General features: G+C 39.4%; 1 protein-coding gene across 1 annotated transcript in view; it reads left to right on the top strand.

Moving 5' to 3' along the window:
- The window catches only part of SLC25A17 (solute carrier family 25 member 17), a 45300-nt gene extending 19691 nt beyond the window's left edge, over positions 1-25609 (top strand). The window contains exons 2-9 of the mRNA XM_082666427.1: positions 969-1029; positions 3811-3877; positions 5233-5384; positions 15955-16071; positions 17397-17542; positions 17631-17726; positions 18987-19069; positions 24556-25609. Coding sequence (XP_082522553.1) covers positions 969-1029; positions 3811-3877; positions 5233-5384; positions 15955-16071; positions 17397-17542; positions 17631-17726; positions 18987-19069; positions 24556-24703 — 870 coding nt within the window. The 3' untranslated portion in view covers positions 24704-25609. The remainder of the gene's footprint in view (positions 1-968; positions 1030-3810; positions 3878-5232; positions 5385-15954; positions 16072-17396; positions 17543-17630; positions 17727-18986; positions 19070-24555) is intronic.
- Positions 25610-26184: the final 575 nt, after the last annotated feature.

Genomic DNA, 26184 nt, shown 5'->3' with positions numbered 1-26184 from the left:
TAGCTTGAAACTTGTCCTTATGCCTGAGAATATATACCACTGGGCCTGCATCTAGGTTGAGAACCATAAACCCACCTGGAGATATCATGCATATAATTTTATCCCTAACTGTATACTTGTGGTTTTTATCTGTCACAGGGCCTTATGAATGAAAAGACTGGTTGTTGGCTTCTTTTTTTTTCCAGTCATAATTTTTGTCATGTTATCTTGGATAAATTATTTATAGAATTTTTAGCAAAGATATTGCCCCTCTTTTTTTTTTTTTTTTTTGTGGTACGCGGGCCTCTCACTGTTGTGGCCTCTCCCTTTGTGGAGCACAGGCTCCGGACGCGCAGGCTCAGCGGCCATGGCTCATGGGCCCAGCCACTCCGCGGCATGTGGGATCTTCCCGGACCGGGGCATGAACCCGTGTCCCCTGCATCAGCAGGCGGACTCTCAACCACTGCACCACCAGGGAAGCCCTGTCCCTCTTTTTTAAAACACAAGCAAACAGAACTGTTTTAAAGAACAATATGATTCTTATATTGTGGTGAATATATTGATTAAGCAGAGAGTATAGAAATACATATCTGTTTGATCACTAGATTTTTTGGTTTCTGGGGGTATCAGAGGAGAGCATAGGAGCAGTAGCTGACCAGTAAAATGTTAAAAATCCATTTACCTGCTGTCTTTGACATGTGTCCTAGGTTGTAAATCCCTAAGTTTGTCATCTCCAGGGACCCACTACATTTTCTTTTTCAATATCAGAGAGAAAGAGATTTCTTCTGGAAAATTAAATACGTCTGTTTAAGTATATAACTACAGAAGTTTGAACACTAATGATCCCAATAGATAAAAATATTCTGTATATTTGTTCACTGAAAATTTCATCTGACCCTTTGATAATAATGAACTTTTTGTTCATTTAAAAGTTGTGGCTCATTATTTTTGTGATACTGTAATGGCTAAAGGCTTTTCAAACTTTTCAGGGAAGCATGACAGCAATGACAGTATTTTTTCCCTTGGATACAGCTCGACTTCGACTTCAAGGTAAGTATCTTACTGTCATCATATTCCTGTTCATTTGGTATCAGGAAGCAAACATACTTCTCTACTAAGTTCTAAGTTAACATAGGATTTCCCATTTCATTAGAAATCTGTTGTCCATTTTCACTAACTTTAAATACTTTTATTTTTGATGTTTGTGAATGAGTCATAGCCTCAGCCATTTTCTAATCTGAGAGACCTGAGTGGGCTTGCATTAGTAATTTTGAATCATTACAGTTCATTCTAATAAACAATACGACTTTTGAAAGGCACAATGTAGAGATTTTTTTTTTACTGGGGGTAGATTTTCTGGAAAGAGAACAGAGAATAGGAAACATGGTGGAGCCAGATACCATTGTCACTGCTCACGTGGGTACGTAGTCCTAGTCTCCCTCTTTCACTTTATAGGGCTATGCAACTTTCTGTAACTCCTGCTTGTTCTTTCCTCAGTATTTTTCAACTTTAAATTATAAACCTATGCCAGAACTTAGATGAAGAGATAAGAGTAAGATTAGCTTTGAATAAACTAATTCCTATATTAAAATCCTTCATGGCCACTATTTTTAATTAATTTTAGAGATTTTGGAAAGGTAATAATTTTATATGACTCAAAAACCAAAATACATGAAAAGATAGGCAGTACAGTGAAAAATCTCACTCTACACTGTCTCCTTTTCTCTCCCCTGTAGATAATGTCTCTATTAGTCTCTGAAAGAGCCCTGAGAGTTTCTTTATGTAGAAAAACAAGCAAATAATATATATTCTCAATTTCCTCTCTTTATTACTCAAAAAGCATACTTTTCACACTGTTCCATATCTTACATTTTTCACTTAACAGCATTTTTTAAATATCTTTATTGGAGAATAATTGCTTTACAATGTTGTGTTAGTTTCTGCTATACAACAAAGTGAATCAGCTATATGTATACTTATATCCCCATATCTCCTCCCTCTTGAGACTCCCTCCCATCCTCCCTCTCCCACCCCTCTAGGTCATCACAAAGCATCAAGCTGATCTCCCTGTGCTATGCAGCAGCTTCCCACTAGCCGTCCATTTTGCATTTGGTAGTGTATATATGTCAGTGCTACTCTCTCACTTTGTCCCAGCTTCCCCTTCCTCCCCATGTCCTCAAGTCCGTTTTCTACATCTGGGTCTTTATTCCTGCCCTGCCACTAGGTTCATCAGTACCATTTTTTTAGATTCCATATATGTGTGTTAACATACAGTATTTTTCTCTTTCTGACTTCACTCTGTATAACAGACTCTAGGTCCATCCACCTCATTACAAATAACTCTATTTCATTCCTTTTTATGGCTGAGTAATATTCCATTGTATATATGTGCCACACCTTCTTTATCCATTCATCTGTTGATGGACATTTAAGTTGTTTCCATGTCCTGGCTACTCTAAATAGTGCTGCAATGAATATTGTGGTACATGTATCTTTTTGAATTATGGTTTTCTCAGGGTATATGCCCAGTAGTGCAATTGCTGGGTCATATGGCAGTTCTATTTTTAGTTTTTTAAGGAACCTCCATACTGTTCTCCATAGTGGCTGTATCAATTTACGTTCCCACCGACAGTGCAGTGCCTTTTCTCCGCACCCTCTCTAGCATTTATTGTTTCTAGATTTTTTTTAATAAATTTTATTTATTTATTTTTGGCTGCATCGGGTCTTTGTTGATGCGTGCAGGCTTTCTCTAGTTGTGGCAAGCGGGGGCTACTCTTCGTTGCGGTGTGTGGGCTTCTCGTCGCAGTGCATGGGCTTCTCATTGAGGTGGCTTCTCGTTGCAGAGCATGGGCGCTAGGCATGCAGGCTTCAGTGGTTGTGGCATGCAGGCTCAGTAGTTGTGGCTCGCGGGCTTAGTTGTTCCACAGCATGTGGGGTCTTCCTGGACCAGGGCTCGAACCTGCATCCCCTGCATTGGCAGGCAGATTCTTAACCACTGCACCACCAGGGAATTCCCCATATGCTAATTTGTTTCTGTAAGTTCTATGAGATAAATTCCCAGAAATGGGATTGTTTGATCAAAGGGCAAATGTTTGTAATTTTGATAGTTATTGTTAGATTGCCTTGTACAGGGGTTTCCTAATTTGCCATCCCATGAGCCATAAAGGTACCAATTTTAATTCTTAAGAAATCGGTTCATTTTCCTATTTTTATGTTTTCAAAATAGTCTTCAGATGTGGGTAGGAAATTTGAAGTTAATTGAGGTATGTTTTGTTTTATTTAGAATGCCAAGAAAAGCAGAGTTCCCATCTTTTTGAGACCTTTTATTTTTTTAGATTAGGGAACAGAGCACAAGGTTAAAACTTTGTAAACTTGAATTTTAATCCCGGCTCTGCTGCCAACTACATGTGTCCTTCACAGCTTTGTGTCTGTAACCTCTTCTCTGAAAGGGAAATGGTAATTTATTTCCTCTCTACTTTATAAGATATTAAGATAAAAAAGAGAATATATAACTTTGAAAAAAAACTAGAGAGCCCTGTGAAATATAAGAAATAAATTTCTCCTGTTACATTTTTTACTTTGGAAATTAGGTCTTGAATTAAAATGCTTTATGGTTCATGAATAACAGATGAAACCATGGGATCAATAGTAGGAAATTTAGCACATGGGAACACAGGAGGATCATTGAGTTCTGAGGCAAACTAGGGAGCTCAAAGAATAGGGTGAGAGACTGCTCATGTGAGGTAAATGGCGTTTCAGTGAAACTTGCTGATGCTGAAGATAACAATTCTCAAAGGATTTAGTTTAAACATGTACTCTTTGGTCTTGTAGTTGATGAGAAAAGAAAGTCCAAAACGACACACATGGTGCTCCTGGAGATCATTAAAGAAGAAGGCCTGTGAGTACTACCTTGTTCATCCTTGTTAGGTAGAGCAGCTCATTAGGAGATTCCTGGGCATCCATCATACCTACACTCACTTTCTATCCATTCTCAAAGCCTCACAGTGTTGTGAATTTGTAATTGCCTGAGTTGTAAGTAAATACATAGTTGTTTTCATTTCCTTAAAGTTCTGTGGTTGACCATTTTGATTCTTGATCATGGCGTCTTACATGAAACCAATGAACAATAAACTGAAGAAGGTAATAGTTGTTCAGCTCATTCTATCAGATGCATTCAGACCTGTGTACCTTTTAAAAAACTTTTTATTTGGAAATAATTTCAAATTTACAAAAAGTTGCAAAACTAAAATAGTACAAAGAATACCAGTATGTGTTTTAACCAGATCGACCTGTTGTTAACACTCTTCCGTTTGTGCTCATGCTTTCTCCCTCCCTTCCCCACTCCCTCCTTCTTTCTTTACTACACAGACACATACACACACCACACACAGATTTTTTCAGAATTAATTTGAGAGTAAGTTACATACCATACATCAAAGCCCCTTACCCCTACGACTGACATTTTCAAAGATGTGGACCTTCTCCCCTTATTTTTCCTTAAATAAAATTTTTCTCACTTTAAGTTTGCCTCATGTTTCTTCATGATTAGATTGAGTCTATGCATGCTTGGCCAGAATAATGTATAGATGAAATTGTGTCCTCCTCAGGATGCCACATTGGAGTCACATATTGTCTACTTGCCCTCCATTGGTTAATTATGATTTCTTAGATTCAAGTTAGCACTGAATAATTTTATTTTTCCTCTTTTGCAACTATAAGCAGTCTATGAGGAAATAATTTAGTATCATACAGACTCAGAAATTCAATGGTTTACAATTAATTACTTAATTATTTTGGTGCTCAAATTGTCCCAGGTGTGGCCAGTGTGAGCTCCTTCAGTCTGGTTCCTGTGCCCTTATAACATGCCCCCATCACTTTTTTTTTTTGCACTTCTATATTTACTTCATTTTAAATGTTCTTGCCCTGTAATGAAATGTGAATGATGCTATATTAACTAACAGCCATGAGGAAATTGTCTTTAATTTTACATAGCAATTTACTAAAGGAAATCGAGGGGGGAAATCAATAAATCAGTCATAGAATGTATGTTGTTTCTTTGGTATCATTAATGCTAGAAAAGAATTCTTGGTTTGGGCATCCTCAGAATGTAGAATATGTGTACAGTTTGGAGTACATTGTAGTGTAGGAGTGAACTTTGAGAATATGTGAATGATGATCAGCCTTTTCTAGGACTCTCATTTCTAGTGCCTTTTGTTCAGCATTTTTACTTTGCTTATTGTGTTCTTCCCCTAGCCTGGCACCATATCGAGGGTGGTTTCCAGTTATCTCCAGTCTCTGCTGCTCCAATTTTGTCTATTTCTACACTTTTAATAGCCTCAAAGCAGTCTGGATCAAAGGTCAACATTCTACTACTGCAAAAGATCTGGTAGTTGGATTTGTTGCAGGTAACTAAGTTTTCTGAATATAAGATATTTTTATATTTTGTTGTTTATATTGTGGTCCATATACCCCAAGAGGTTATTTTAACACAAAGTAATGCTACAAAGAATGTAATTAGTTTTCTGACTTGACTGTGTGTGTGTGTGTGTTGTGTGTGTAGTAAAAATGCATAACATAAAATTTACCATCTTAACAATTTTTAAGTGTACATTTCAGTAGTAGGTTTACTTACATTATTGTGAAACAGATCTCCAGAACATTTTCATTTTATACATGAGAAGTTCTGTACCCACTAAATAACAACTCCCCTTTCCACCCTCCCCCCAGCTCCTGGTAAGCACAGTTCTACTTTCTGTTTCTATGCACGTGACTACTTGAGATGCCTCGTATAAGTGGAATCATGCAGTATTTGTCTTTTTGTGACTGGTTTATTTCATTCAGCATAATATGTACTCAAGGTTCATTCATATTGTAGGATGTAACAGGATTTCCTGGTTTTTTAAGGGTGAATAATATTCTATTGTATGTATATACCACATTTTGTTTATCCATTCATCTATTGATGGACATTTGAGTTGTTTCCACCTCCTGGTTACTGTGAATATTTGCTGCTATGAACATGGGTTGTATGAATAGTTCTTTTGAGTCCCTGCTTTCAGTTCTTTTGGATATATTCCCAGAAGTGAGATTGCTGGATCATATGGTAGTTCTTTTTTTAATTTTGAGAGGAACTACCATACTGTTTTCCACACTGGTTGCACTATTTCAAAATCCCACCAGCAGTTGGTTCCAGGTTCTCCACATCCTTACAAACACTTGTTATCTTCTATTTTTTCTATAGTAGCCATCCTAATGATGGCGAAGTGATAGTTCACCGTGTTTTTGTTTTTTGTTTTTTTGCGGTACGCGGGCCTCTCACTGTTGTGGCCTCTCCCGTTGCGGAGCACAGGCTCCGGACGCGCAGGCTCAGCGGCCATGGCTCACGGGCCCAGCCGCTCCGCGGCATGTGGGATCTTCCCGGACCGGGGCACATACCCGTGTCCCCTGCATCGCAGGCGGACTCTCAACCACTGCGCCACCAGGGAAGCCCTCACTGTGGTTTTGATTTGCATTTCTCTTATGATTAGTGATGTTGAGCATCTTTTCCTATGATGTTGAGCATCTTTGGAGAAATGTCTGTTCAAATCTTTTGCCCATTTTTTGAGTTATTTGATTTTTTGTTGTTGTTGCACTATAAGTATTCTTTATGTATTCTGGATATTAACCCCTTATCAGATATACGATTTGCACATATTTTCTCCCATTTTGTAGGTTGCCTTTCACTCTGTTGATATGTCCTTCGATGCTCAAAAGTTTTTAAGTTTGATATTGTGCCATTTGCATATTTTTCCTTTTTTGCCTGTGCTTTTGGTGTCATGTCCAAGAAATCATGCTGAGTTTAATGCCATGAAAGCTTTCCTCCTATGTTTTCATCTAGGAGTTGTATAGTTTTAGGTCTTTAATCCATTTAGAGTTAATTTCTGTGTGTGATGTAAGATAACGATCCAACTTCATTCTTTTGTATGTGGAAATCCAGTTTTCCTAATACCATTTGTTGATTTGGCTAGACTGTCCTTTCCCCCTCTGAATGGTCTTGGCACCCTTGTGAAGATCAGTTGACCATATACACAAAGTTTTATTTTTGAGCTGACTTGGCTTATTTTTATCTTCTTAATCCAGAGAGGAGGGTCAGTTATCCCTGTTTAGCAGCCTGTACCCAGAATTTATGGACATAAGGTCTCTTTTTTTAAAAATGAAAATTACAATACCTTTCCTGCTTACTTTCTGGGGATTTTGGGGGAGATTTTTTTTGTTTGTTTGTTTTGTTTTGTTTTTTTGGACTGAGGATTGCATGCAATGTTTAACATGAACAGGACTGGCTACATAATTTTCAGGGTCCAGTATAAAATGAAAATGCAGGACTCCTTGTTCACAATTTATTAAGCATTTCAAGATGGTTGACACTAAAGCATTAAACCAAGCACAAGACAGGTTACACACTCATGAAGCCCACCATGAGTGTGAAAGCATTTAGTCAGATGTGACAAAGAGTTTTTAGTGCACAGCCCAGTGTAGTCAGTATCACCATAGTCGTTAGTACCCTAGGGGTTCATAGGAGAAAGGTCACTTTTGGCTGGGAGGTATCTCCTTATAGGAAGCAGTGCCTCTTGAGCTGAGCCTTGGCAGAATTAGTAACACTTGGAGATAAGTGGTGATGGTTTCTGGATGGAGAGAATGGTAGCAAACTGAGAGAATACAGGACCACATTTAGATCAGTGAGTTCTATAATTTTGTGAGTGAGTGTAGGAACATGAGCAATAAAGTTGGAGAGTTGAATAGGAGCCCAATTTTAGAAGACTTTGGATCCTTGTCATCTGAGACTTCAGAAGCACTAAGGAGCCACTAACCTGATATTGTGAATATTTAGTTACTGTCTGTCTCTACTTAGTGGAATATGAGCTCTATAAGAGCAGACATCTTTATCTATATATGGTATATCAAAGATATATATAAGATGCAGAGTAGTATCTTATATATACTTTATATATATAAGATATAGGGGCTTCCTTGGTTGTCCAGTGGTTAAGACTCCGTGCTTCCAGTGCAGGGGGCACAGGTTCAATCCCTGGTCAGGGAACTAAGATCCCGCATGCCGCGTGGTGTGGCCAAGAAAAAGAAAGTTAAAGATATATATTACATGAATTAGACAATATATATTGCAATTATAAATTTATCTCTATGTATGTGTAATTGTTATATCTATACATATATAAGATAACGAATACATATGATACCTGCTTTTGTGGCATATGTGTATATATATATCTGTTCCCCCCTGCCTTGCTAAATTTTCAGTAAGAACAATTCCTAACATGTAGTAGGAGCTCAATAAATATTTGCTAAATAAACAAAATATTTGTTGAATTAATCAGGGTTTTATTAAAGAGATGGGAAAAAAGTAGATCTCTTTCCTATGGGTTTTTTGTGTTTATCTAGTCTATATGTAAATTAATTTATTTAAATGTTGCATGTTTAGTGTTAGTATTTTGTGGACTCACTTATTGATATATTCTTTGAAAAGTTACTGATTTGGGAGCCACACAGTTGAATAATGTAAATGTCCATTTGAAATGAAAATGATTTGATTGAAAAATAGTTACCAGGCCAGGAGTATTCATGGCCCCCAATTCTTCCTCTTCACCTATATGAGACCACTGCTGTTTTTTTATTTGGTCTCTGAGCCTTTCTTATGCTTAGTACTCTCATTTTAGTCTCAAGTTGATTTTGATATAATGAACTTTCACTTGGACCAACTTTTTTTTTTAATTGAGATATAATTGACATAATATTCTATTAGTTTCAGGTATATGACATAATGATTCAATATTTGTGTATAATGTGAAATGATCACCACAAGAAGTCTGGTTAACATCCATCATCACAGATATTTACAATTTTTTTTCTTTTCTTGTGGTGAGAACTTTTGAGATCGACTCTCAGCAACTTTCAAATATGCAGTTCAGTATTATTAAGTCTAGTCACCTTCTGTGCATCACATCCCCATGACTGACTTATTTTATAACTGGAAGTTTGTGCCTTTTGACCACCCTCATCACCCCCAACCCCCACCAGACCAACTTTCACATAAAGAGTATAACACACAGGGTTTCATTTTCTGGGGTAATAAGTGAATACTTGTAGGTAGGTAACTCAGGATAGAAATCTGGAAGTCTTCATAGAGGGTGCTCTCTTACCCTCCATGTCTGCCTGGTCTTCATGAACCATCAGTGTGTCTCTTAAATATCTCTTGAATCCATTCCCTCGTCTCCATGTCCGTAGCCGTTTCCCAAAATCAAGTGCCATCATCTCTCCCTTGGACCATTGCTCTGTTCTGATCTCTTTGCCTCTCAAGTCTTTCTCACTAACATACTTTGCATAGTTGTGCTTCAAGTAGCCTTTCTAGAAGAATGGTTTTCAAGCAATGTCATAATTCAAAGAACTCAAGTTTGAGATTTGTTCACTTGAAAAAATATCAGAATAGATCCAACCTGTAGAGGAGGAATCTTCTTTTTTACATAATTGCAACAAATGGCAATCTGGTATGATGTTTTATACTTGACACCAAGTATTGGTAATACCTTGATTTTAATACTTTTTTTTTTTTTTTTTTTTTGCCCGCGCTGTGTGGCATGGGGCATGCAGAATCTTAGTTCCCCGACCAGGGATCAAACCCGTGTCCCCTGAATTGGGAGTGCGGAGTCTTATCCACTGGACCGCCAGGGAAGTCCCTTAATACTTTTTAGATTACCGTGGTTCATATGTATTTACATTTAAAAGGTTATGACTCACTGTCAGAGACTAACTCATATAACTTCCCACGAAACTACTAGTTTATGAAGTATATGATTAAATCTTCTTCTTTTTAGGTGTCCAAAGTTGTTTGTTTGCTGTTATCTGGCATCCCATTATCTACTAGGTACACACAACCCCTTGTTATTCTCTCTCACTGTGCTCTGCTCATTTTCTTTCTAACTCTTATGCAGTTTATAATTACAGTAGATCCTCCCATACCTAAAACAGCTAGACTGGTATGGTAGGGCAGTTAGTTTTAAAAAGTCAATGGAAGTAGGGACTATCATAAATAGCCTACATGCCTTAAATATTTTATTTTAACCTAAGATATATGAATATATACTTATCCAATTTTTTGTATGGCCAAGACATATCCACTCACTGATGGAAGTTTTGTACTTTTTTCTTGTATAACCCATACCTGTAAATGCTTTGCCTACTGTAACAGATATGACCGACATAAGCAGGTTTGAGAAAAGACATAATTCACTCCTGGTAAGCCTAAACCCCTGTGGGATGGAAGTAGAAGAGCACGGGTACACTAGGGAGTAGCCTACTGGCCGTAGCTATCAGCGTGCCGTGGCATCTGTCGGTGTGTCCTGTAAAGGGAAAGAGGAACACAGGTTTATCGGGTGAGTCCATTATATGGAACTGGTTAAAAGAGATCCCACTGTATTAATATCATTCTAATTCATTTACATTCTGAAATGTTTTCTTGAGAGCGTGAGAAAAGAATGGAATTACGCTTGACGTCCAGGGAGAACCCGTGGGTCTGTGTTGATTGTGAACATCATCTGTTACATGTCTTGTCAGAGAAATGATTGAGAACTGCTATTCTAATATCCGAATCTGATTATGTTGTGCCCAGCTTCAGACCCTTCAGCGTCTGCCGCTTGCGTGTAGGATGGAGTCGCGGCACCCTCAGCAGAAAAGGCCCCCCTCGTACACGTGCAGGATAAGCGCCTAACATACGAGATCTGCTGTGATACTGCTTACCTCCCTATCTTGGCCTTTTCTATTCTTGTTCTCCTGTGCCAAACTGTGATTCCTTGAATAGACCGAGCCCTTAGTAACTTCATTCCTCTACAGCTGCTGTTGTCAGTCTGAAGCAGCCTTACTGCTTTTTTTATCTTATTAATTCCTAGTCATCCTTTTATTCTCATCTCAAGCCACCTCCTCTTCAGGAAGCTTCCCTGTTTCTCATGTCCACCACCCCCAAGTTGTATTCTGGGTTAGGTGCCTACCCTCTGTGCTCCAGCTCTGTATATACCTCTGTCTCAGTGCTTACTCTGCTGGATAACAATAGTCTGCATATTTGTCTTTATCTTTTATTAGACAGTGAACTCCTTGAGGGCAGAGACTACATTGTTTTAAATCTCTGTATCCCCAGTGCCTGATACACAGAAGGTGCTGATTAAATGTTGAATGAATGAATTCAATTTAAAGGACCACTCCTCCTGTAATCTTCCTCATTTTACTAGTTGCCCTACCAAAAGTCGAATTCATCCTCTTTCTCTTTGACCCCACCTCCAGTCTGTGAGCAAATCCTATTGCCTGTTTCTTCATATGGTTTCTAGAATTCAGCCCCTTCCCCCACTACCACCTGTGTCCAAGCCACCACTAAATCTTGCCAGGATTATCTTCAGAGCCTCCCAACTGATGTCCTGCTTCCTCCTTTGTCCCCTTCAATATGTATTCAACACAGCAGCCAGTGTGCTCATGTTAAAACATAAGTGAGGGCTCCCCTGGTGGCGCAGTAGTTAAGAATCCGCCTGCCAATGCAGGGGGCACGGGTTCGTGCCCTGGTCCGGGAAGATCCCACATGCCACGGAGCAACTAAGCCCGTGCGCCACAACTACTGAGCCTGTGCCCTAGAGCCTGCAAGCCACAACTACTGAGCCTACGTGCCACAACTACTGAAGCCCATGCACCTAGAGCCCATGCTCTGCAACAAGAGAAGCCACTGCATTGAGAAGCCTGCGCACTGCAACAAAGAGTAGCCCCCACTCGCCGCAACTAGAAAAAGCCCACACACCGCAACGAAGACCCAACACAGCCAAAAATAAATAAATTAATTAAAAAAACATAAGTGAGATTGTATTATTTCTCTGTTCAAAGGACTCCAATTGCTTCCCTTCTCACTCAGTAAAAGCCAGAGTCCTTACCTTGTCCTACAAAGCCCTGTGTCACCTGGCCTGCCCGTCCTCTTTACTCACTCCACTGCAAGCCTCACTGACCTCTTCTCCAGGAACACTCCTGGCATGCTTCTGCCTCGGGGCCTGTGTACCTGCTGTTTCCTCTGCCTGGTTACTGTGTGGTTCATTCCCTCACCTCCTTTAAGGTCTTTCCCTAAATGGCCACACTGATGAAAATGGTGCCCCCTTCTACCCTGCAAAACTTTATCCCCCTTCTCTGCTTAAATTTTCTCCTTAACCTTGTCCTCTAACATACTACATATTTTACTCATTTATCCTGTCTTGCACCATTAGAACATAAGCATCAAAAGGGCAGGGATTTTCATTTTTTATTTACTTCTGTATCATCAGCACCTACTTAGCACATACTAGACACACAATACGTACTTGATGAGCAGACCATGGATGACTGACTTGCAGGTCATAATCATTTACTTATCCTAAGATACACATAAAGTTATTTAAGAATTGCTAATTCATACCTCAGATAAAAAAAAAACACCTATTAGCAGTTTTATGTTTCCAGTTGCTTTAAGAAGGTAGATTTAGTATCACTAAAAATAAAATTTCTAACAGCTCTTGTAAAAAATAGGCTATTGGGGTGAGAATGAATTCCTATCTTTTGAGATTTTCAAAAATAAAATGAATAATCACCTGGTGATTGGATTAGATCAGTGGATCCACAGGGAACATATGACCATGTCTGGGAACATTTTTGGTTGTCACAGCTGGAGGATGCTACTGGCATCTAGTGGTAGAAGGCCAGGGATACTGCTAAACATCCTACACAATTGCACCCCTGCCCTGCCCCAAACTAAAAATTATCCAGCCCCAAATGTCAGTAATGTCACAGTTGAGAGACCCTTGATCAAATGAATTTTATAGTCCTTTATAATTCTGTGATTCTCCGATTATAGGTCCTCTTTTTTTCTGAGGGTAGGGAATTCCTTGGAAATCACTTTTGCGAGTTTTAAACTCCTCATGTTTTTATATCTTAATGCTTACCGCATTTTTATGATAATTAAAACAGCTTTTTCTCTTCCTGCTGTGAACCCTGCCATTGTGTTCCAGTCACTGTAGGAATGAGTTGCATTGTCGCCAGGGAGAACTAGGAGTAGTAGTATTGTTACTCCACTTCTGGGAACTTAGAGAGTTATTACTATTTATTTTATTTTCACAGAAGAAAGCCCAAATAGTTTAATACCCTGGGGAAGAATTTGAGATCAGAACCTCACAGGTAACTTAAATGAAGATGATACTTGCCATTTTTATGAAATTGGAATTTTTATCAATAACTCTTTTTGAATGCCAACGGTGTTATCATTGTTGTGACAGTGAAATTAATTTCCTGTCCTTAGGCCTTAAATCTGGTAAGGCAGGTTTGTTCCTGTAGTGTATCAAGTTGCATTCCTTTGTAAGGAGCCAAGCACTTAGATTTATGACCCTGATCTGCCATTTTCTTATCTCAGTGGTCATGGCACGTGTTCCCCAGAAGTGCACCCAATTAGCATTCTCTGTTTTTGTTTTCTGTCCTTAACTCAGGAGACCCACTACTAATAAAACTTTGTTTTTAATATTTCAGAAGTAAACAGCTGTGTTTCACGTATCCTTGAGTCAGTGAGTGATTTTAGTGAGTGTGTTCAGTTACTGTTCTTCATCTTTTAATTTTGGTTCTGTTTTTTATAAATGATTTTTTATGAAGAAAGAAAACAGAATCATTTGAATTGGAAGAAAAACAATTTCCTGTTCTTAAGTAGGTAAGGTATTAATATTCCCATCTTAGAGCGGAAGGAACAGCCATGGCTTGGAACTGGCAGAAGAATTTTCTACATGTAAATAAGCAGACAGCTTTCTCTATCCTGCAGCCATATCCACCGTGCTTTAGTCAGAGTCGGAATCACTCATCACGTTCGTTTGCAGCTTGTTTTTCCTCCGTGGAATGTTGTCCTTTGCTTGATTATATAGGTTGCAAGTTTTTAGTAAAGTTTGGATCCTCGGGTATTTTCCCAGAACTCATAAAATGATAGTGGTTAAAAAATACCTCTCCATCTATTTTGGCTTAGAGCATTAAAGAACTTCTCAGAAAGAAAGCTTTGAAATACAAAATGTTCTTACAAGGACTTTATATTCTCTTCTTTAAATGATGTGATGCATTTTTGTACTTGACGGTGTCCTTAGAATCCTCTCCATCTTTCAGCCTGTGTTAATAATGGGGATATGTAAGCAGAATTTTAAATAGTGGCTAAATCTTAATCTTTGCTGCATTGCCTCTGAAATGTTTTGTGTGTGCCTACCTCTTGAATAGAACATGAAGGGAATTTTGATTGCCAAAGAATTTATTTAATGGGCAACCTATTTCATTTGTTTAGAAAGGTATGTACACTGTGCCTGTCTACAGTATCCACAGAAGCTTGTGATCTCTGGTTCTGAGCTCTCCTGTCTTCATCTTTAAAAAAAAAAAAGCAGTAGACTGCTTAGTAGCACTTTCTAGTCTGATTTTTCTGGCTGTTGATTGTTTTTTGTTAAGTGATGTGTACATTATATTGAATAGGAATACATTATAAAGTCTGGGCAGATGGGCGTGTATTGATAGTCTTCTATCTTGGCCTCTTGGGCACTTGTGCTTTTGTAAAATGAGACTAGCAAGAATCTCTAGTTAAGACTTTTTCAGATTATGATCAATGCCTCAAGTGACAATGTATGAATATATTGAGTCATAACTAAAGATGACTCCTTTGTGTTATGTGGAAAAATATAACAAATACAACTCACAAAATTATTTGATAATGCCTTTTTATTTTGAGAAATGTGTTCTCACAATGTTTCTAAGAGAGAGGTGCCAAAATATCTTACTTTTGCAACTGCATTCAGCTAATGAAAATTTAGAATTTGAATTTCCTGGTGTTTTCACCAAGCTTAGCCTTGGTGTTTTCTAGATATAGTATGTTGTGAGATTCCTTAAATCAAAACATTCTTAATCCTGTTGTATTTAAATGGCTTTTAGTAAAAGAAGATTTCTCTTCCTTATAATTGTGCCTCTTGGTTCTTCAGAGTATGGCTAGAGCCAGAGAGCTTGATATACCATTGTTTGCTGAGTTTGCTCATTAGTTTACTTGTTAAGTATTTATTTAACAAACATTTATAAAGTATATACTGTGTGTCAGGCACCTTGTTACAAGTCTGTCTGGTATTTTTCTCTAATCATTTCAGGACTGATGAGGAATATTTTAATAACTCAAGGTGGTATTAAATTGGGATAATGTGTTTTCAAAAAAGAAGCACCTGGCTCATTGTATTGTTCCACTCTGAGGCCACCTTGGGCAGCCAAGATCCCCATCCTTAAACTTGTAAGGATTATGATGCTTGTGAAACTGTTTCAGGTGTTTTTGTAATGGTTCATAACTGCTGCTTGCTGCCTGCCTATCCTAATTCCCCAAGTGATGAAGAAGTCTTCTGTGAGCCTCCAGTCCCTGTTGAAGCACTTTCAAATGTCACACTTTCTCTCATTTATTGTACTAGATCCATACTCACTTAAAACCATGTGAGCTACTTACATGAGAGTTGTAAATCGTGTGTTTTATGTGATATTGTCATGGACTTATTTAGCATGTGATCAACAAGTCACTTCCCTGTCTTAAAGCTGTTTTTAAAAACTGTACTTAAAACTATATCAAAATTGCTACTTTGGTGGTTATATAAATTGACAAACAGATTGCCTCCTATTATACAAATGAGGAAACTCAGTACTCTCTTCATGTGGAGAAGTACTGCTGCCAGCCATTCTGCTATCAGCAAGGCTTCTGCATTGCTTCTAACAGTAGTGGCTTGTGTTGTACCCTGGCACAAAGGGACACCTTACCTGAGGTCTCCTAGTAGGTCAGTGGCAGACGTATAACTGAAACATTGGTGTGTAGCTTTAACATAAGACGGCAAAGCTTAAAAGGTTACATTTTGCTTTCCCTTTGTCTCTCCCCCTTTCTTTTTGAAGGAGTGGTGAATGTGCTGCTAACAACTCCACTCTGGGTAGTAAACACCAGACTGAAGCTGCAAGGGGCGAAATTTAGGAATGAAGACATTGTACCAACCAACTACAATGGTATTATTGGTGAGTGTCTCTTGGGTGAGTTCCTTTGTAAAGATTTTCTTTTCTCTTTGTATCTGGAATTTATCACCATGATAATGCTACAACCTCAAATCTCAGTGCCCAACAGTAAGTATTTGTTTAGCTCCTGTGTCTCTGGATTGACAGGGATTTGACTCATCTAGGCTGACTCCAGCCTAGGAGTCTCAGCTCCATGTGTCTCTCTTCCTTTTCCTGGGACCAACCTGAGCATATTCTTCTCTTGGTGATGGCAAAAGCACAAGAGGACATGCCCAATCATAACAAGCATATTTCAAGCCCCTGTTTGCATTTTGTCTGCTAACATCCTCTTGGCCAAAGCACAACCAATGGCCAAGCCCCAAGAAGATAAAGGGTAGAGAAATACACCCATGGAGTATATCCCATGGAGCATAGGTGGGAGGGGATGAATATTTCTGAAGAGCAATCTGCTACTTTTTTTTCCCTAATGTTTTCTTTAGATAAGGATACCAGATTAGCATCTGATATCCTTGAGCTTCTGCTTTTTAATAGTATTACATTGCCAGGTTCTCCTTTCCCATGCTTCCATCTTTGTAATGAGAACAGGGGTTTTCTTATAAGGCAGTCCTATAAAATGGACTCCAGAGAACTATCTAATCTTTTTTTATACATTTATTTATTTATCTATTTTGGCTGCATTGCTGCGCACAGACTTTCTCTAGTTGTAGCAAGTGGGGGCTACTCGTTGTTGCGGTGCGCAGGCTTCTCATTGTGGTGGCTTCTCTTGTTGCGGAGCAGGGCTTCAAGAGCTGTGGCACACAGGCTCAGTAGCTGTGGCTCGGGGGCTACTGAGCACAGGCTCAGTAGCTCAGTAGCTGTGGTGCACAGGCCTAGTTGCGCTGCAGCATGTGGGATCCTCCCGGACTAGGGCTCAAACCCATGTCCCCTGCGTTGGCAGGCAGATTCCCAATCACTGCGCCACCAGGGAAGTCACCTCTAATCTTTTTCTGTACTGACCTTTGTTGTGAAACACATGGGCTATCAGTTCACAATTCTGTGTAGTACAGAGTTCCCAGTGGTGGTGATGATTACTTAGGAAAACTTGACATGCTAACCCCAGATTTGTCAGGAAAGGTTGCCTATGAGTGAAATTGGTCTCTCAATAACTTGGTGATGGTCAGTATCTGATGATTATTCAAAAGTAGTTAACTGATTAACTTGTCATTGTGAGAAGGAAATCTTGATAGAATCAGTGTGATAGAATACTGATAGAATGAGGTTTGTGTTCTGGGTACATTGTCTTCTCTAGTTAGGGGATTGTCATCAAAGGTCCTTGATTTCTTGCTCAGATGCTTTTCACCAGATCATTCGCGATGAAGGAATCCTGGCTTTATGGAATGGCACATTTCCCTCCTTGCTGTTGGTCTTCAATCCTGCCATCCAATTCATGTTCTATGAAGGTTTAAAACGGCAGCTTTTAAAGAAACGAATGAAGGTAAGCCCTGATTCTGAAAGCAGCAGACAATCCGTGACACCTTCTTGCTGTTTAGATTGATGCAGTTTGTTCTTCCTTTGCTTTCCAGCTTTCTTCTGTGGACGTGTTCATCATTGGTGCAATAGCCAAAGCCATTGCCACCACGGTCACCTATCCTCTGCAGACAGTACAGTCAATTCTGAGGGTGAGTGCCAGGGTTCTCCCTGCATTTAGTCAAACAACATTCTAATATACTTGGTTTCCCTGTTTGAAGCAATGTTATTTAATAAAGCAATAAAGTAGTCCGGAGCAGTCCTCATGCATTCTTTCCATTATTTGATATTTTGCAGATTGAGGAAAGAGCTATAAAGGAAGTGAACAGCATTCTATGATTTAGTGGAGAGGGGCATGGTGGGGGTCTTCTCAGGTGGCATGATTGGAGATGGGCTCCTCTGAGGAGCCATATGTAAATTAAGACTTAAAGGAAGGTAAGGATCCAGCTGTGCAAAGAGCAGAAGAAAGAGCATTCCAGGTAGAGGGAACATGATGTACCGAGAGCTTGGTGAATCCTAGGAACTGAAAGGAGGCCATTGTGGCTGGAGGTGGCTCAGGAGGAGATTAGAAAAGGAACAGGGAGCCTATAGGTAAGGATGAGATTTTAGTCTCTCTGCAGCGGGAAACCTTTGCAAGGCTTTAGACTGGAGAGTAATGTGATCTGATTTACAATTCGAGAAGATTACTGTGACTTTTCAGTGGTGAATTGGTCAGAAGGCTAAGAGAAAAGGAGGTTGTCAGGTTAGGAGGCTATTTCAGTCATACAGGTAAGATGTGAGCGTGGCCTGGACTATGGTGGTAGCAGTGGGGAGGAGAGATTCAAGGTCTGTTTGGGAGAAAAAATTCAAAGGACTTACTGATGGGTAAAATGAAGGTGGAAGTGAAAGTATTTCAGTTCAAAAAGATTATTCCCTTCTGTTAAAAGTATTTTTACTAATGTACTATTTTAAAATTGGTACTTAATATAAAGAAATTCAGTAGCAGTCAAATGAATGTATTTTGACACTTTTATAATAGAAACATATAATGTGAAAAGCTCAAATTGCAGAGATTCTAATTAATTAGTGTTTATCATAACTTCTTAAAGGATTGGAAGCCATACCATCAATATCTAAATCTTCATCGTGGGCATGGCTTTTTCTTTTGAGGTAGAATTTTCCCCATGACTCTCTGTAAAATGAAAATTCTCATGCTTGCTTCATTGAAAAAATATTTATTTTCACTTATTTCATTGAAATAAGAGGATTAATTAAATCTAAATACTGATGGATATTTTTATTACCATATGCTGTAACATGTTACTCCAACATAATTTCCTCTGCAAGCGGAAATTGAGATAAAGAAAGCTGAAATTGAGATAAAGAAAGCAGTAGCAAGCAGTAATTATTTATCTTTTTTTCTTCTTCCCCAGTTCGGACATCACAGACTGAACCCAGAAAACAGAACACTGGGGAGTCTTCGGAACATTCTCTATCTTCTTCACCAGCGAGTAAGGTGAGCTTTGTAGATGGTTCACATTCTGTCCTCTTTTTTTTTTTTAATTTATTTTATTTATTTATTTATTTTTGTCTGCGTTGGGTCTTCTTTGCTGTGCGTGGGCTTTCTCTAGTTGTGAACGGGGGCTACTCTTGGTTACAGTGCACAGGCTTCTCATTGCGGTGGCTTCTCTCATTGCGGAGCACGGGCTCTAGGCGTGTGGGCTTCAGTAGTTGTGGCACGCGGGCTCAGTAGTTGTGGCTCACGGGCTCTAGAGCACAGGCTCAGTAGTTGTGGAGCACGAGCGTAGTTGCTCCGCAGCATGTGGGATCTTCCCGGACCAGGGCTCGAACCCGTGTCCCCTGCATTAGCAGGCGGATTCTTAACCACTGCGCCACCAGGGAAGCCCTCTGTTCTCTCTTTTAACAGCCCTCTCTGCCAAGAAGTGGTTGGATTTGCTTACCTTGCACTTCTGCCTTGGCAGTGGCAGCCTAGAAACCTCTCCCTTGCCTGCTGTGCTCAGACATTTCTGACTTTAGGGGCTAAGTGAGATATGACAGCATTTTGGGAAATTATGGAAGAGTTTAGGTCCTTATTCTTTGTTAGTTACAAAGATTCAGTACTCCTTTAGAAAGGGAATCCTCCTATAAAATCCTGCCATTTGCGACAACATGGATGGACCTTGAAGGTATTATGAAGTAAGTCAGGCAGAGAAAGACAAACATTTGATTTCACTCACATGTGGAATCTAAAAACAAACAAACGAACTCATTGATGCACAGAACAGACTAGTGGTTACCAGAGAGGAAGAGGATTCAAGGGTGGGCAAAATGGGTGAAAGGAGTCAGCTGTACAGTAATGGTTGGTTACTGGACTTGTGTTGGTGATCACTGTGTAGTGTATACAGATGTCAAATTATAATGCTGTATACCTGAAACATAATTTTAAAAAAGAGAGCCCTGCTGTAATCTAATATAGAGACCACTCTGCTGAGTAGTCCTCCATCGATGACATATCCTATGACCTCTCATAGATAGAAATAAGCAGCTATTAGAGAGCAGCAGTCATAGCGGGAAAGGGAGGGAAGAGTAGGAAGAGTTACAACAATTATCATCATAATGATGACAACAGTGATAATGGTGATGAGAGCAGCTAACACTGTTGAGTGTTTGCTATGTGGCAGACACTAAGCCAGACGCTCTACCTGGGTAATCGCACTTAATCCTAACAACCGCCCTATGAGGCAGGTACTGTCGTCATTTCCCCGTTTCATTTAAAGAAACTGACCCCTAGGGAAGTCAAATAGATCAGCACCTTTGAAGCAAAAGCTGCTGTAACTTTATTACTGTTTCTAGATGTAAGATATTTTAAAATAAATTTATTATAAAGATAGAATATACTTGGGATAAAAAATAAAATCAAAGATAAAGAATTGGTATAAAGTAAAAAATAAATGCTGACCATACCAAGTGTTGGCAAGAATGTGAAGCGACCAGAACTTTCCTTTGCTGGTGGGAATTTAGAATGGCACAACCACTTTGGAACGCAATTTGGCATTTTCTTATAAAGCTAAACTGACACCTACCATAGACCCAGCCATTCCCCTTCAAGGTATTTACCCAAGACAAATGAAGTGCGTCTATACAAAGACCTGTGCATAAATGTTAATAACGGCTTTATTTGTAAGAGTCAAAAGCTGGAAACACCCCAAATGTCCATCATCAGATGAGTAGATACAAGTTGTGGTATACCTATACAGTGGAATACTATTCAGAAAGGAAAAAGAAATAATTACTGATACATGCAGAAATGTGGATGGATCTCAAAATAATTTTTCTGAGTAAAAGAGGTCAGTATGAAAACGATTTCATACTGTATGATTCCACTTATATAAAACTTAGAAAATGCAAATAATCTACAGTGACAGAGAACATATTAGTGGTTGCTTAGGGCCAGAGTAGGTGGAGGGACAGTGATTGCGAAGGGACGTGAGGATACTTTTTCAGGTCATGGATATGTTCCCTACCTTGAATGTGGTGATTGTTTCATGGGTGTACCCGTCAGTCAAAACTCATCAAATTGAAGTCATTTAAACTTCAATAAAGCTATAAATACGTGCACACCTACTGTGTTTTCTCTCCTGTCTCTTTCCCAAGAGCTAGTCACTGTTAACAAAAAGTGCATGTATTTCCAGAATACTGTATAAAACATATATTTTGGGTATTCATTTTTATACAAATGGAATCATATGGTAATACTGTTTTGTACCTTGCCTTTTTGTAAAAACGTTACAAACAATCCTTCATATCAATATCTGTACATTTATCTAGTTTTTTTAAATGACTGCATTTTTTGTTATATAATATGCCATAATTTATTGACCAATACACTTACGATAAATATTTAGTTTGTTTCCAGGTTTTTGCCTTTACAAACATTGACAAATGAATAGTCCATAAATTTAGCTTTGTATACCTCAGTTATTATAATTGTAGAGAAAATTCCTTGAAGTGGAATTACTTAAGAAGTTTAAACATACAAAATTTTGATAGGTATTGCCATGTTGACCCAAAAAGATGATACCCATTTCCATTTCTGCCAGCATTGTGAGAGTTAAGAAAGATGTAGTTAAGAAAATTAAGAAGGTAGTGTCAACAGGAAATCTTTAGAGTTATATAGTTTTGAAATTCAGCGTGTTTTTACATCTTTCATCTTGCTTGGTTCTCACTCAGCCTTGTGCGTGTGGAAGGGTGACTATATTCCCATTTTTGCAGATCAGGAAGCAGGTTTAGAGAAAATGACTTGCCCAACACCAGACAGATGCAGGCAGAGCCAGATGTTCAAACTCATACGCTCAGTAAGCACTCAGGGACCATTGAATGAGTGTTCATCCACTAGAACGTTCTACAATGATGGAAATACCTGTTCTGTTCAGTAGGGTTGCCACCAACCACGTGTGTCTGTTAAGCACTTGAAATAATGCCAGTACAATTGAGAAACTGAATTTTAAATTTTATTTAAATTTAAATGACCACGTGTGGCTAGTAGCTACCATATCGGACAGTGCAGTATACCATGCCAGGCCTCTCCAAACTTTTGATTGATTAAGAACACCTGAAGTGCTTATTAAAATACAGATTCATGCCTCCCCTCTGGAGTGGGGCCTGGCAATCTTCATTTCTAAACAGACCCTGGTGATTCTGATGTGAGTGGATGTGAAGAAAATCAACACTACTGTGTATCTTTCCTTTACTACTGACACAGAGCACTTCACTTCTGGCACCTCCGGTCACCAGACGTTGCGTGGGGGGTTCCCCGCGCCAGGCAGTTCTGTGTGATACCAGCCGGGCGTCCCGTGATTTAACTCCATTCTCATGCTGCGTACCCGGGGATAGCATTAGATCCCACAGGTTAAGGAAGGGCTCAGTCCTAGGATGCTGACCCTCACTTCAGATGACAGTCACAGGTAGTCGGTCTCCAGGTTACACAAAACTTCTGTCTGACTTGGCTACGAATTGGAGGTTGCCATAACCTCCTCCCCCTTGGGTATGATTGTTTGCTAGAGCAGCTCACAGAACTTAGGGAAAGGGAAACACTTATGTACGTTTACCAGTTTATTAAAGAATACAGATGAGTAGCCATATAAAGAGATCTGGGAGGGTCCCAAGCACAGGAGCTTCTGTCCCCGAGGAGTTGGGGTATATCACCCTCCTGGTACATGGATGTGCTCACCAACCTGGAAGCTCTCTGAACCCCATACTTTTGGGATTTTTATGGAGGCTTCATTATGTAGGCATGATCTATCATTAACTCCATTTCCGACCCCCTCTGCTCTCTGGAGAATAGTGAGTGGGGCTGAAAATTCCAAGTTTCTTGTCACAGCTTGGTCTTTCTGGTGACCAGCCCCATCCAGGAGCCCACCAAGAATCACCTCATTGGAACAGAAGACCCTACTATCACCGAGGAAATTGAGGGATTTAGGAACTCTATATCAGGAACTAGGATCAAAGACTAAATATTAGAATAAGAAACGCTCCTAGTGCTCTTATCACTTAGGAAATTACAAGGGCTTTAGGAGCTCCGTGCCAGGAACTGAGGACAGAGACCAATATATATTTTTTTTGTTATCTCCCAACTGACCTCACCTTGAGAAACATTGAAGTGGACTTGCTTGGCTTTCTTGGGGGAACACAATTCAAATTAGTCAATGAACTAGAAATTCATGGATCAAGGCTTTTCATTCCTGTTTATCACAGGATTTGCTCCAAATGATAAGTTTTCACACATAGCAAATGTATAAAATGTAGAATAGTTTCTGAATGGAGCGCTTGATTAGCTTTAATCTCTCAGTCTGCGTGCTGTATATAGCCCTGGAGTTGCTGATGAACTAGCATATGAGATTAATTCACTCTCAAAAAGTAGCTTTGGAGACATCCTTTACTCTGAACTCCTGGTTCCAGCTGAAGCATTCTTCTCTGTTGTTAGAGCAGTGGGTCTAAAGGGCTGGTGTCCAGGCTGGCCTCATCATCCTCATCACCTGGGAGCTTGTTAGAAATGCAAATTCTTGAGTCCCATCCCAGACTTAATGAATCGGAAACTCTGGAGGGGACCCAGCAATCTGTGGTTCACCAAGCTTTTCCAGTGATTTTGAGGTATGCTAGATGTGAGAACCACTGGGTTAGAAGATCAAATGTGGACTTCCCTGGTGGCTCAGTGGTTAAGAATCCGCCTGCCAATGCAGGGGACACGGGTCTGAGCCCTGGTCCGGGAAGATTCCACGTGCTGCAGAGCAGCTAAGCCCAGGCACCACAACTGCTGAGCCTGCGCTCTAGAGCCCTCAAGCCACGACTACTGAGCCCACGTGCCACAACTACTGAAGCCTGTGCGCCTAGAGCCCGTACTCCGCAACAAGAGAAGCCACCACAGTGAGAAGCCCGCGCACCGCAGCGAAGAGTAGCCCCCACTTGCTGCAAAGAGAAAGCCCGTGCACAGCAATGAAGACCCAATGCAGCCAAAAATAAATTAATTAATTAATTTAAAAAAAAAAGAAGATCAAATGTATGGGAAGACTCAGAATTGGAGAGCTTTTCATTTCTGTCACTTTCTCTCATTTTGTTGCGGCTACAATGATCTAAACCAATTGGCAGCTTTGCCACCATTTAGGGACTGTTAGGTTGAAATAACTGAGTTGGGAGAGTGTTAAAGTCAAGATCTAAAAGTTCTTTGTTAGATCCCAGATTTTGGCATAAAAATGGTTTTAGGATTTTAGGATCTGTACCCTATCTGTGGGATACTGTCAGCATTCCACTAATTAATGGTGGCTGTGAAGAAATACTAAACTTTCATCAATCCCCAAATACGTTTAAAGATAAGAAGTACTTAAACAACAGAAGTCCGTTATATCTAAAACTTCCATAGCTTCTTTTGATCCTAAGAATAAACCTTTGCAAAATAGTATTGTTTCTTTGAAAACCTTTTGTTTTTTCTCACCTCTTTCCTTTTAGGCGTTTTGGAATAATGGGACTCTACAAAGGCCTTGAAGCCAAACTGCTGCAGACAGCCCTCACTGCTGCTCTCATGTTCCTCGTTTATGAGAAACTGACGGCTGCTACCTTCACGGTCATGGGGCTGAAGAGCGCACACAAGCACTGAGGCACCTTCCACCGCCAGGCACTCAGAGATGCTCAAGACAGGGGATCCTTCTCTGTGAAGAGAAGCGGTTCCCCTTTTACTTGCTCCTTCCACTGAGAATTTTACCCTCATTGGCTTGGAATGCATCTAAGTTTACACATGGAGTATAGCCAGCTTGACCTGTTACCAACTTAGTTTTATGATGGTTGGTTGAATTTTGTGGGGGAGGTTGGGCCAATGGCCATATGAAAAGAAAACATTATTGAAAACCGAAAAATGAAAGTTTATGGGGGTTTATTGGTTTTTTTTGAGGGGAATGGACTCTTGCTCTCATGTATAATCTTTTCCAAGTAGAGTCTTTTTTTAGATTTGCCAGATGGTCCCTTTCCCTTGAACCCTCCCCCAGGTCCTAGGGCCAATTTGCTACCATGTAATTCTCCTCATATACTTTTGTATGTCTTCATCTTGGTATTTTCTTCACTAAAAATGTTATGACTATGCCATAAGCATGACTTTATTTTTCTTGGCATTTTTTTCCTCCCGCTTAAGGAAAGGTATCTTCTTTAGTGTGTGAGCTATTTATTTTGTGGGGGAAATGAAAATTATTAATTCCAAATGATTCTCTTATAAACTATTTGTAAATATCACTTATTTAGTATTTGACATAATTTTAAAATATTTATTTTGAATCAACCTTTTCACTACAAAACTTGAGGTTTTATGTTCATCCACATAGGCCCCAATAAATTGTCGGCACAAAAGTCATTCTTAAAAGTTGCCCTTTATAGTATTACATTGAGTTTACAAGCAACTGGTAAAAATCACAGAAGAGGGAGTAGATACCTTGTTTAGGCTCTGGAATATTATCTTCTTTTATAAACTCTTGGTAGAGACTGTATATTTTGAGAATAAACTTGATTGAGGTTATTTCTATTTGGAAACATTCCTTAGAGTCCTACTACTCAAAGAGTGGTGCCTCAAGCAATAGCATCGACATCACCTGGGAGCTTATTGGACATGCAGTCCCAGATCTTCTGAATCATATTCCACATTTTAATAAGATATCTAGGCAATTTATACTCACATCAAAGTTCAAGAGACCTTAGAGCTCTTGACCCTGCAGAAGATACAGTTGGTTTCAATTATGGAAACCAAGACAAAGATTGTTCTCAAAGGAAACATAGACTAATGTATTAGAGCAACCTCTGAAAAAACTGGGAGTCCTATGTCATCATTTACTTTCACCTCGTAGCACATGTTCAGGTTTGTAGGACTTTTGTTATGTGGCCAGCAATGAATTTAGACATCTCAAGGCACTCAAGAAGCAAACTCCCTTGACGTTAGTAGAACAACAGCTTAGTTCTACTTAGTTTGACTTAGTTTTTGACTTAGTTTTTGTCCCTATAACACAATGACAGGTTTTTCATTTGTAAGTCTAATTCATTCAGAGTCAGAGAGAGTAATAATCAAGTGTCTGTGGACTCCAGTATTTAAATCCAATT

This window comes from Grampus griseus, assembly GCF_964374135.1.
Source record: "Grampus griseus genome assembly, chromosome: 11".
Taxonomy (NCBI): Eukaryota; Metazoa; Chordata; class Mammalia; order Artiodactyla; family Delphinidae; genus Grampus; species Grampus griseus.
The sequence above is the reverse complement of the archived record's forward strand: the minus strand, read 5'-3'. Positions and strand labels throughout refer to the sequence as shown.